Raw genomic sequence first — 13292 nt, 5'->3', positions numbered from 1 at the left:
GCCAATGCCCCAGCTAGCCTGCCACACCCACCGCCTCTCCTCAAATATGTTTGTAAGAGAATCCCATTTCTTGCTATCTCTCCTCCCCCCATTACTGGCCCGAGAATCCCTGGTCTTAGATTACCGGGCAAAAGGCTAAAATCAAGCCACACAAGCAGCAACCTCGCCCACCCTTACGCAATGCATTTTCTTCCTGCAATGGGATTCCTTTTAATTAGGAAAGGTGAAAATTTTGCCAGATGCGTGCTGGTGACATCTGAACGGGGAGCAAACATCTCTTCTCTCACAGAGAAGGCATTTAACCCAAGTGAAATGCTTACAAACTTTCCTGGGCACCCTTCGCAGTGTGTCTTCTCGGGGTGCCCACTTTCCCCCACATCCACCCCGAACTTTGAAGCATCCATCTCTCCTCTTTGGGAAGCGGAAAGTTCCATGATTTCTCCCATGGAAAAGGATTTCTGCGGTATTTATTCATGCTGCACTTTCCCCCTTGATGTTAATCTCTAGAATCAAGCTCTCCACAAACAAGCGCCATCTTGCAATTGAAGCACTTCAGGGGTGAGGGGGGCGGCGGAAGTGGCCAGGCTCTGATGCAAAATTTAAAAGGAAAATACAGCTTTACTCGCATTATTAAAATATAAATACAGGCTTGAGGAACACAGTCCAGATGCACTCTGGAGAGAAACATAAATATTGATATTATATTTTAATGAACCGTATGTCTCACTGGCCATCAGCCTGTCAGAGCCAGAGCTTGTCCCTCCAACGTTTAATACTAAAAATCAAGAGTAGCTGAACTGGGCCTCCCCTGGTGGCACAGCGGTTGAGCGCTGGGCTGCGAAGCTGCCCATAGCCTCTGCAGCGCCGGTTCCATCCCCGGCCCCGGCAAGGGTCCCACATGGCATGACAGACCTCTCCTGCCACGCCCGCTGCTCCCCTCAGCAGTGTATTTCGTCAGTCTGCCTGTTCTGTTCCCCGCTCTGGCTCTGGTGAATTCTCTCACCTTCCTGCATTTCTGACTGTGCCCAGTGCTTGTATAAATAAATAAACAAATCTTTAAAAAAAAAAAAAAGTAGCTGAACTGTCGACTAGGGCTACTTATTTCACAAATCTAAGTCCACTTACAGTAATCAGAAATCAAACTGTAAACAACTTGCTTCATCCTCCATCCAGGCCTCAAGCATTGGCAAAAGCTTAAAACACAGTGACAAGTCAGTATTCCCTAGTATTTAGAAATATGCCGAAGAGTGACAAGTTCCTTTCTTTTCATGTCTTTATATATGTTATTTTATTTAGCTTTGTCTCAGAAAAGTCCTTACAGCTGTTACAGGGCAGCCCCAATATAAAACGGGTTGCCTGACTGCGGGTCCTCACCCGTGCGCTTAAAGGGGACTTAAACTGCAGGCACACACGAAAGGTTAACGAAAGGTTTATTTACAAGGGAAAGGAAAATGAGGAAATGAACAACCCAGGCAGAAAAGAGGGAGATAAATTCTTAAATGAGTCCTACCCGTTCCGCCAACCTGCCTGGTCAAGAGCACTACCAAGGGAGAGAGACCCTGAGCCTCCCTGGTGGCACAGTGGGTTGAATGCTGCGCTGCAGAGGCTGTCCACAGCCTCTGCAGCCTCTGCAGCGTGGGTTCGATTCCTGGCCAGCCAGGGAGATTCCCACATGGCACGGCAGACCTCTCCTGTCTCACCCGCTGCTCCCCTCAGCAGTGTACTTCAGTCCTTCTGCCTGTTCTGTCTGCCCCACTGTGTCTCTGGTGAATTCTCTCACCCTCCCATGCCTCTGACCTGTATGCCAGTTCTTGTATAAATAATCTTTTTTTAAAAATCTCTGAGAGAGAGAGAGAGAGAGAGAGAGAGAGAGAGAGAGAGACAGCCCCCACCAACATGGCTGGTTTTATTTACAAACAGAGAAAATGGCTGCTTAACTCTGCCCTTAGGTCCTCGCAACCTCCCTTTGGGGATCATGGGATTTGTAGTTCCCAGTGTCTTGATGGAGTGGGGGTGACATCCACAAAGCCTGTATGGAGTTTGCCCAGGACAGCCTTTTCCCTAACACTTCCAAGTGACTCCTGGGGCCTCTGAGGTACCACAACGGCAGCTGCCCCTTCAGGCCCAAGTTAGGAAAACCCACTATTTGGGAGTTGGAAATCGCCCCTGTGCAGTAGCCAGTTCCTAGTCTGATCCTACTGAAGAGCCCAGAAGCTCCTGTGGAATCATTTTGTTCATTGCCATGTTCGTGTAACGGCTAGAAAGGCCGAGCAATCTGCAGCAAGGACTAGTCTCTACCTAAATGAGGATGGCGGTTACACAGGTAGATTCAGCTGTTAAAACTCATCCAATCATACACTCGACATCTGTACCTTTCACTATATTTATTCACTGAAATTATAGCTTGATTTTTAAAGTGATCATTCATTAGAAATTTTAAATTTTGCTTTTCAAATTCTTTTAAATATCAAATTTGACATTTTTCCAAGACAGTAAAGTAACTTTCCTCAACAAGGAGAAGATTCTAGGAGGCGTGCCTGCTGCCCCAACACTCAGCCGCGGCCTTAGAAAATGCCCCAGACGTCCGCCTGAGAATCTGCTTGTGCGTGGCTTCCTCTGGAGCAGGTCTGACAGCCTAAGTGGGGGGGGAGGGCTTTCCTTTTCAGTTCTGTGCCCCTCTATTGGGGTTGATTTACCTAGCCGTGAAAACGAAACAAAAAATGTCAACAGCTCTAAGCTGACTCAATAGCCAAAGTGATCCTTTGAAACTCTAAGTCAATTAGGCCGCCTCTAGCTGAAAACCTCCACCGACATCCCCTGTGTCACTCAGTAAAAGGCAAAGTCCACACAGAGGTTTACTTGACGCAAAATGAGCCCCCCCCCACCCTCTCAGCCCCCTCTCCTCCCATGTACACTGGCCTCCTTCCCAGCCCCCAATCGGCTGGGCATGCACTCACCCCAGGGCCTTTGCACAAGCTCTGGTTCCTCTGCTGGGGCACTCCTGGGGCTCTCTACATCATTCATTCCCTCACCTCTTCCCAATCTCCACTCCAATGCCGCCCCCGCAATGAGGCTCACCTGACCGCCCTATTCAAAATGGCAAACGCACTCCAGACCTCTCGCTCATCCTCACTCTGCTCCAGTTTCTTCTCTCCCGAAGCACGTACCACCTCCTGGCATGCGCTGTAAGCTCCTTACGTGTCTTATGTTTCTTGTTTCTGGCCTTTATCTCTCCACTATAAGCTCTCCGTCACTTTTCCTTCCTTGATGAGATGCAAACGCTTGAAACAGTGGTTGGCATATAATAAATGAATGAATTTGGGTGGTAATATTGTTAGCATGTTTTCTTTATTTCTCTACTCCTCTGCACAACCAAAAGAGACCACAGCGAAAACAGAAATCATAATAGTCATGTCTGACATTCAGGGGGACGTGGTACTGCTTGGTTGCTGTGTCCTTCCCCGCAACCAGCATTTCACAAATTCAGGCAAAGGTTTTCACCCACTTGGAAAAAATTAACACATACCTCCCACTAGCATGATCCAATTATAGTACCAATAAAGTAACAGCCAATAATTACGAGGGGCTCTCCACGGGCCAGGCAGAGTTCTCAGCGCCTGTACAACTTGACTCCTTCGATCCTGTCAACGGCCTCATGCAGTACGTGCTCGGGTTAGCGCCATTCCATGACAAAGGAAGAGAAAGAAATATTCAGGGATTGTCTGAAGTCAGACAATTGGATAATATCAACAATTAGATAAACCACACTTGCTGCTCTTAACCTGAGCCTCAGCAAACTCTGAAGGTCATGACTTCTAAAGTCCTTCCTTGAGAACAAAGAACAAAGACATAAGGTTCTTGCCAGGTAAAGTATCCGCCAAAAAAAAAAAAAAAAAAGGGGGATACACACGGAATCTCTGCCTTTTGTAAACCACACACTTTGGAGTCAGAGAAATGGAGCCGAAGACTCTGAAAGTCTCCTTGAAGCTCAATGTTGCGAGTCATCCTATGACCAAAACACCAAAGCAGCTTCCCTAAAATAAACTCTTTATCCTTGACACATAAGAGAATGTAAATGGCCCCTCTGATTGTTGTAAGTGGGTCCAGTTTGAGCAAGACTAACCTCATTTCCCTTTGGAGTAGGTTATTAGACTGGGAGATCAAAGGCAAGCTACAGACATATGGTATCTTGATTTCAGCAAACCATCTGACGATCGCTCATGATGATAAATCTTGTGGGCAAGGTGGAGAGATGTGGTTTGAATGGGAAGGTGGGGGGGCATCCGTGGCCACTGCAACAATAGCACCCAAGGAATGTTGATTCATAGCCATCAGTTTGCAGGGGCGTGGCTAGTTCTGCCTGCCAGTGGACGGCAGCCTTGAGTCCATCTGAACAATAATTTCATCAAAGATGTGAAGGGTGGACTAGAATCATGTTTAAGATGTCTGTGGAGAGCAAAATGCTGTGGGCAGCAGCTGACACATTGAATCGAGATTTTAAACCATCACGGCTGACTGGAAATAAAAGAGCAAAGCAAGCAAGAATCAATTTAACAGAGACAATGGGGGGGGGGTCTTGTGAAGCAGAAGTTCAAAACACCAACTGTACAAATGGAAGGGAGGAAAGCTCATGTAAAAGAACTTCTACCACATAGGCTCTTGCCTCTGAGGCCTGTGAGGCCACCAGAGCAATGACGTGCCAATGGTGTCATGCAGTGTAGCACACCCAGCATCACCTCAGTCCTACTGGGGCAACCCCCAGAAGATCCAGCCTGCACCTGTGGCTGAAAGCAGGCAGAGTGGGAGCAAATGGGCATCAAGAAACTCCATGGAAGGAGTTTCTGCTGTAGCCAGATGAGGAAAGCTTAGAAGAGTCCCAAACTGGAACCTCTAGGACTCTTAAAAGATATCCTGGCAAAAAGGTTATAAGCAGATACCTTCTGGCTCCGGACACCAGAATTGGGACTTCAAGGCTAGGGGAACACACACACACACACACACACACACACACACACACACACACACCAGATTTAGTCTCAATACAGAAAGGATTGTTGGAGATTGGGAACTCTCCAGCAATAAAGTTGGGGGAGAGAAGGTGGCCACTTCCCACTGTGGGGAGTCACAAAGAGTAATGGGCCGCCACTTGGAACAATTTATAAAAGAGTCGCACCCTGAGTGGGAGTTGCATTCTCTAGGTTATAAGGTATTTCCCGACTCCAAGATGCCCAGCCTCTCTGACTCCTGTAAAAATCATTTTATTCTTGGTTCATTTCACAAGGAAGGACTTAGGCACTTTATGATGAAGGAATTTTTCAGCACACGGATGCCCAGGTCCTCAGGTCCCTCCCTATTTGAGTGCACCTGACCCTTGGCGTGCTCCATAATGTACTGAAGGATGAACATTCATGTCAGAAGCAAAAGTCACCTGTCTACCTAGGTCGTTCACAAAGACAAGCTAGACGTGGTCCCTGGCCACTGTGGCCTTGCAGTGTGGTGGAAAGGCCCCCCAGAACTGAAGAATTCACCACCCATTCAGATCTTTGAATGAGAACCCTGAATTCACAAACCATTCCCACCGCATTATGTTTTCTTTTCAAATATTATCAAGATGTGATTCATGAAGAATTCATGATGCAAAATAAACTTTCAGGAATTTTTGTGATGGATGGTTTGTCCCAGCCATAGTTTTCCCATGATATTTTAATAGAGTGTCCCACAAAATCTTATGTCTCATGATTTTTTAATAGAGTGAAAGAAACTGAACTGTCAAACAAAATTGTCTTTGTCCCTAAAATTACAAAATGTCATATGAAGTCAAAGAATCCTTAAGACTCTTGGGCTAATGTTGGATAATAGGCGAGACTTCACATCACTGCAGTTTAAAGGGAATGCCCAGAGCAGGTAGAACAGAATCGCTGAGAATGAAGACTGTTTTTCTGAGCTTATGTAGAATTTACACTTTCCTGGCAGCACTGTGTGAAAAAGACCCCCACAAACAGGAAGAAAGAAATCTGTATTGTTACCATCTTAGCAACATCAGCCCAACAAAATCTCAAGGATTTCCTGAGTAAAGTGGTTCAGTAGTTTTGATTTAAAAGCCCAATCCAGTACAATAAGAAAAGTCTAGAAAGAAATGTGTTGTTCTTACTGGTTATGAGGAAATTACAACCATGTATTATTAACCTTTGAAAGATTGCTTTCTTCTCAGTTGTTCTGTGATGGGTTTAAAAGCAGCTCTCAATGGAGCTGTTAGGATCTCATAACGCCTCAAAGAAACTCCCCGAGCAGAGCCAGGAGGAAAAGCAACCTAACCACAGTTACTAAAACATCCAAAAAAAAAAAAAAAAAACAACCCACATTACTGCAAAGAGGTGTTTTTTTTTGTTGTTGTTTTTTGGGGTTTTTTTTGCTGTGTTGCTGTTGTTGTTTGGAACAGAATGAGAAGGAAAAGGATTACTCTTCCCACAGCAGAATGCCCCAGAATTAGCACTGCTATACCAACCCTAAATGATGGATTCACCCAACGTGTTCTTCCTAGTTTTTCTCTGGGTTTGGCGGTTTCCGTGTCTGCTCTGGATGAAATGATGTTTCTTAAACAGAGGATGGCCCCAGGGATAATAACCCCTTCCACGGGGTGATAAACCGTGCTCCGGAGCACTAGCCAAGGGGACGCTGAGGAAGCGAGGGGCATGTCCTTGTCATCACAGACCTGAGTCCCTTCAGTGCTCCCACTTACCCCTCCTCCTCCACCAACAGAGACTTTGAAACTGGGAACCCACTTAAGGGTAGTAAGTTATTTACAGCCCACCACCGAGCTTCTGGGAGAGGCTGGACCAACATAAGAATCCTGGAGGAAATAGTTTCAGGGGAAAAAACCATGAGAAAGATCACCGCTGCCATCATCCCTGCTCTTGATCTTTGCCCGCACAGTTCAAAGAATAAACATATCACCTTGGTGCAGGTTCCCCTGCAAGTGAAGTTGAAATGCAAGTAGCTTTTGTAGGAAATGACCCCAGGAACCACCCATAGGTGAGAAAAGAAATAAATGGAGAAAGGAAGGCAGAGGACATACAGTGTATAACCAAGTAAGTCACCACTGTGGGCAACTAGAGCTCAGTCCTACTGGAGAATTCTGACAGATGGTGTTGAACATCCTCAGAGTTCTCTCACCCAAGGGGAAAGGAAGCGGGGACATGCATCCACCAACACCCCATTCAGCATCGGGTGAATGTTGCTACGGGGCATTAATTCACTGGCACCTCTGGTTTTCCCTGTGTATGCGGCCAAGCATGGTCCATTAGCCAGAACGGAAAAGCCTTAGGCAGAATCACAGGACTTTGCAGTGAGCTGCCTTTAGCAGCAAAGGTGAGGGCTGAAGAAATATAGATGAGCGCCAATTCTGTCTATGGTACAGAATGAGAAAAACTAAGATAAAGGTGAGCACAGAGCTCTAGAAAACTTGTAGGTAGGGAGGCGGTGGGCAAGGAATCAGTTTCCACTTCCAGAGATGATATGTCCACTGAGTGTCAAAGAATGCATCGGAATTAACCAATGAAAATGTTCCAGAAGGAAAGAGTAGTATACACATAGGCATGAAGAATGAGAAAGGCTGGCAAGTTGGGGAACATCCAGTAGTTCAAGATGACTGGCATATAGAACTGGATTGGGGTGGAAGGGGGAAAAGGAAGGGAGGACCATGGGTAGAAAAGCAAGAGATGAAGTTTGTCCAGTGCATAGGTGCATATAGAGAAGTGCCTTGATTTTAATATAGTAATTCCCCAGTACTTGTGTGGCAATGCATGAGAGGAAAGTCTAGTGCTTGGGAATATACCTGGTGGCTCCAGACCTGGATCCTAATTCTACATTCCAGAACTTTCTAGAACTACCTCCAGCTTATTGCTAACCCCTAGCAAAGTTGAAAAATAACAGTACCTCTCCCATAGAGTTATTGCAAAGATGAAATAAGGAAATATATATAAAGATCTTAGCACAGGGCCTGACATATAGCAGAACTGAATAAATGTGAGCTGAGAAAATCAATTCACTCAATAGATGACAAGGGTGTCACTGCAGTGCAATGGGGAAATGATGGTCTTTTCAGTAAGTAGAAATGGGTAAGTTGTGCATCCATGTGGAAAAAAATCTTCACCCCTACCTCACACCATTTGCAAATAGCAGTTCCATATGAACTGTGGCTCCAAATGACAAAGGCAAAACAAAAATCTTCTAGAACATAGGAAAATATCCTCATGACCTTGGGGTCAGTGAAGAATGTGTTTAAGAACAGGATAGAACACACATCCACACGCATGTGCACACAAACCACTAATCATAAGGAAAAGGATTGATACACTGGAGTACACTAAGAGAGTAAAACAGCAAGCCACAGAGTGACAGGAGGTATTTGCAATACCTGGAGCTCACAAATAACTCAGATATACAATATTCAAGGAACACCTACAAGACAGTAAGAAATGGTACAAAGAATCTTATTGAAAAATGAGCAAAGTCCTGAACAGGTAACTCACAAAAGGAAACATCCAAATGCTCAAAAATATACATGAAAAGGTGCTCAGGCTCACAAGCCTTCAGGGAAATGCAAATTAAAACCAGTGAGATTTTTATTACCCGCCCGCCAGAGTAATTTAAAATGAAAAAGACAGTACCAGTGCCGGTGAGGATGTAGAGCAACCAAAACTTCCATACACTTCTAGGAGTATAAATGGGTGCAACCAGTTTAGAATTTTGTTAGGCAGTAGCTGCTAAAGCCAAACATATCCATCCCCTTGGATCCAGCAATTCCAACTTGAGATCCACACCAAACATCTGTGGGTACACAAGCTCTTCAAAAGGCATGCAGAAAAAGACTGGCAAAAGCCGGTCAAGGGGAAACAACAATGTCTGCCATCAGCAGAATGGGTCAAGGGCTTGTGCACCAGGCACACAACGAATTTTATTCAGCAACGAGAAAGAACAGTCTCCTGGACGTGCAACGGGGGCGCATCTTACAAACAAAACGTTGGGTCAGTCCTGGTAGACACAAGAGCACACGCGCCGTGGCTCCACTTTGATAACGTTAAAAAATGGGCAAATCTAGTTGATGGAGGAGGAAGTGAAGAGAGCGGCCATCTTTGGGGAGGAGGACAGTGACTGGTGAAGGCTTAGGGGGGAGGTTCAGGGTACAGCAATGTTGTACAGCTTGAGCTGGGTGATGGTCACGTGAGGGCCCACTTTGAAAATGAACCCAGCTGCACGTTGATGGTCTGTGCATTTTTCTGTGGGAATGTTAAATTGAAACTTCAACATAAAATTTACTTTAAATCTCAGTAACTAGACAGAATCAACAGCAACTAAGAAGACAACGACATTATAATGTCTACGGATGAACAGCTTAGGGTGGAGGCCCATGAAATGGGTCTCAGGTTTTAGTGACTGAAAAGCTGGACTCACTTCAGGTTTATGACCCAAAATCTCCGAAGACTCTCAACCCAGCCAGGTCATCCCCCCACACCGCACACTTCCTTACTGCGCTCACGGTCCCTCCCCAAGACAACATTAACGCCTTGCCTTCTCTCCTCACTTTGCCAACACTTGGCCTAAGGCCTCCCCTGCACCTCAGAAACAGATGTGATCCCCCCTTACCCTCGGTGCAGCGGCCCAGCCACCCTCCCCCTGTACCTCCTGTCTTCCCTCCAGTTCTGGTGGGTGAAAGGGTCCACTAGGCCCGTCCCCTCAGCTGCTCCAGGGCCGCAGTTCTTTCTCCAGCGCCATTAACTCCAGCCCCTCTCTCTGCGCGATCTAAGTGTGCCTAAATGGCAACAACTTTTACGAAACTCTCCTTGACCGCGGTCACTTATCTCGCTGCTAAGGAGCCTCCACACTTGCCTCCGGAGCGACTTGGCTAAAGTGCACATCACGCCAAGTCAACCTTGAGAAAAATAAAAATAAAAAACAAACGGGCCAGTCTCATCTCAGGGCAACAGGAAGCAGCTGTGTGAGGATGCAGCCGCAGGCGGCGGCCTGGGGAGTGGTGGGCTGGGTGGGAAGGCATTGGGGAGGGTGTAGAGGCACTCAGACACCCTGCCAGGGGGGGCCAAGGAAACATGGGGCACTTGGGGCACTGGTCCTTGAGGAAGGGAGATGTACACTGTAGCAGATGCCACCAGGGTCCTGCCCGCTGCTGTCCCCCAGAGCTCCCTGGCAGACACCGCTGTCCACAGCACAGCTGCTGGCACTTCTCCACTTGGCCCTGGGAGCAGGCTGAGCCCTCATGGTCAGCAGCCCCCAGGGACACTGGGTCCATGCCCCAGGTGCTACTTTCCACCAGTGAGGGGAGGCAGGCCTGGCAGGGCGAGTACTCCAGCTTCCTCTCTCCTCCATGGGCCATTCTGCGGTGTGTGTGGAAGTGAGTCCTGCTGACCACCATGGTGCCAGCTCCTGCGTGGGTGGGCCTCACCACCCCATTCCCTGCCTGTGCTCCGGGCCCCTCTCAAATAAGCTATTGCACAGAAGCCCTGGTCCCTGTCTCTACATTGCAGAAAACCCAAAGAAAGACACATAAGCATGTGCCTTTGCTCTCATGACCTCGAACAAGAACAATGCCATGCTAACTTTCATGAACAAGAGACAGATCTGCGCAGCAAGTGTGGGGATTACGTTTGGGAAAAATTTAAAACGAATGAGAGACTTGAAGTGCATCCCCCCCTGGGTGTTTTACCAGGCGCTGCCACTTACCGATCCGCCAGGAGGGCGCATGAAGAGGGGGCGTCAACCGTGTGTGTGCACTGGGCACCCTCTTTTCTCCATCGCCCATTCGTCTGCTCCCCAAGCGCGCAGAAGGACTCGAAAGGTCTGTTTACTGCAGGTCTAGAAGCGCCCGCGGCCGCCTCTCCCCAGGGGAGAGGGCACACGGCCCGGCCCTGAGTTTCACTTGTGTGAAATCTAATGAAAGAGCGGACACGCGCGCGCACGGGGCACGCATGCAGCACACAACAGTCTGCGAAACTTCCCTCCAGTTCTTTTGAAGTGAAATCAGCGCTGCCGCCGACCGCGCTCCGCAGACCCGGGAGCTGCTGCAGGGGCAGGGCCCGGCCCCGCCGTGTGGTGCGGGGTAAAAGGAGGCAGGATTAAAGCGCTCCCTCCGAGTCCCCGGAGTAAAATACGACTTGGCCTGCGGCACTCCTAATTCTTTCCAGAACTCATCCCCGGAACTGCCCTTTTAAACCAGCAGTCATGAACCCAACTCCGGGTCTTTTATAGCTGCGAAAAACGCTCGCGCACATCATTTATTCATTACGCTTATTATTATTGTTATTGCAGAAAAGCGGCGAATTCCCGGGCGGGGTTCAAAGGGCTCTTCCGAGGGGGGGCGCGGCGCGGGCGGGGGGGGGGGGCTGGCGCGGCGGCGGGCGGCCTCGCGGGGCAGAGGTGCCCGGAAATCCCCCGGGACCCCGGCCGAAAGGGCGCCCCCGCCCCGCGCTCCCCGGGCCCCGCGCACGGGCGCCGCCGCCGCAGCGACGGGAAGCGCCTTATGTAAGGCCGAGCCGCTGACATCACCTTCGCCGCGAGCGCCGCAGCCGGACCCGGCGCCCCGGCCCCGCGCCCGGCCTAGCGCCCCCGCCCACCGCCCGGGGACCCTGCGCGGCGCCCCTGGGGAGGCGGCGGCCGCCGAATGACAGGCACCGCGGCCCCGGGCGTCTCGAGGGAAGTTAACAGGATGCCCGGGGTGCACCACGCGCCGGCGGGTCGGGGCGACAGGACACGGCGGCAGGGGGGACGCCTCCGAGCGCCCCGCGGGGCTCGGGACGGAAGGAGGCCCAGGGGTGTCCTCGACCTCCCCGGGGCCCGGGACGCCGCTCCCGCCGCAGCCCCGCGCGGCCCCCCTGGGCGAGCAGCTCCGGGCCGCGCGCTGCCGAGTTCCTTCCCTCCAGCGGCCGACCCCACCGCACCGGGTCGCACGCGAGCTCCAGGCGCAAGTTCGGGGCCCGGCGCTGCCCGAGGTCGCTGGGAGAGACACAGCCGCCGCGGAGCGGCAGGAGCCCTGGGAGGACACTCGCCACCGCTCGAGACCCCCCGCGCCGGGGCCGGGGGCGGGGGGCTCGGGGAGCGGCGGCCCGGGCCCCGCCGGCCGCACAAGTTGCACTGCCCTCTGCGCCCCAGGGAAGGGCGGGGACGGCGAGCCCCCGCGGCGACGGACGGAGCCCGCGACCCCCCCGGGGCCCCAGAAACGCTCCCTCCCAGCCCGCGGCGGCCGGCGACTTCCGAGGCCGCCCCTTTAACTTTCTCCCCTCCGCGCCCGCCTCCCGGGGCCGGCCGCCCGTCCTCGCCGCGGGGGGCCGCGCTGGGTCCCCGGGGAGGGCGGCGCGGGGACGCCGGGTGAGGAGCCGGGCGCGGCGCGGGGACTGCGGCGACCCGGGCGGGCGCGAGGGCGGGCGGGCGGGCGGCTACTCACGCACTGCCTCCTGCTTGGGGTCCAGCGTGCCGAGGACGCGCTGCACGGCGCCCAGCTTGCCCTGCAGCGCCCAGACGCGGCGGTGGGTGAGCTGGAGGTCGCTCTCGAGCTCCTGGAAGAGGCTGCACGCGTGCCGGGCGACGTCCGAGAGCTGCCGGAGGACGCGGGCCAGCGCGGCGTTGCTCACGGCGCACAGGTCCAGCATGAGCAGCACGGCCGCGGCCGCCGCCGAGGACGCCTCGCCGGCCTCGGCCGCCGCCTCCGGGGGCCCCGCCGCGCTCTCCTCGCCCGCGGGCGGCGCCTCTTCGTGCTCCGGGTCGAGCGGCGCGGGCGGCGGCGGCCCGGGCGGCGCTGGGGGCGAGCGGGGAGGCTCCTCCGGCCCCGGCGCCGCGGCCTCGTCCCGTCGGCCCGGCGGCGGCAGGGGCGGCGGCGGCTCCGCGCTGCCTGCGCTGGTGTCCTCCGCGGGGCCGGGCGCCCGGCGCCGCTGCCGGCACAGCCACTGCGGCTCCACGATCCGCTTGGCGAAAGGCATCCCGCGCAGCCGGGCCGCGACTTTCGGGTCTCCTCGAAGCGCCCCTGGCGAGCGGGCAGCCGGCGCGCCCACCTGGGCGGCGAGGGGTCAGGAGTCGGGCGAAGGCGCGACCTGGCCGTCCGGATCCGCAGGGGGCTGCTCCGCTCACCTGGCCGCCGCCTCTTCCCCGCCCTCCTCCTAGCGAGTCAGTCCAGCCAGTCCCCGTCCGGGGGCGCCGCTCCCTGGGGAGGATGACAGGCGCGGGGCGCCGCGATCGCGGGGTGCGCCTGGGCTCTCCTCACTTGCTTCCAACCTGGGTCGGCGGGC

General features: G+C 52.4%; 1 protein-coding gene across 2 annotated transcripts in view; it reads right to left on the bottom strand.

Annotated features, from left to right (window-relative positions):
• The window catches only part of NHS (NHS actin remodeling regulator), a gene marked incomplete at both ends in the record, with an annotated part of 287399 nt that extends 274413 nt beyond the window's left edge, over positions 1-12986 (bottom strand). For both annotated transcript variants that reach the window (XM_084259301.1, XM_084259302.1), the window contains one exon: positions 12455-12986. In XM_084259301.1, the coding sequence (XP_084115427.1) occupies positions 12455-12986 (532 nt within the window). The remainder of the gene's footprint in view (positions 1-12454) is intronic.
• Between the last annotated feature and the right edge of the window lie 306 nt (positions 12987-13292).

This window comes from Talpa europaea (genome assembly GCF_964194135.1).
Source record: "Talpa europaea genome assembly, chromosome: X".
Taxonomy (NCBI): Eukaryota; Metazoa; Chordata; class Mammalia; order Eulipotyphla; family Talpidae; genus Talpa; species Talpa europaea.
This window is presented reverse-complemented; position numbering and strand designations above follow the sequence as displayed.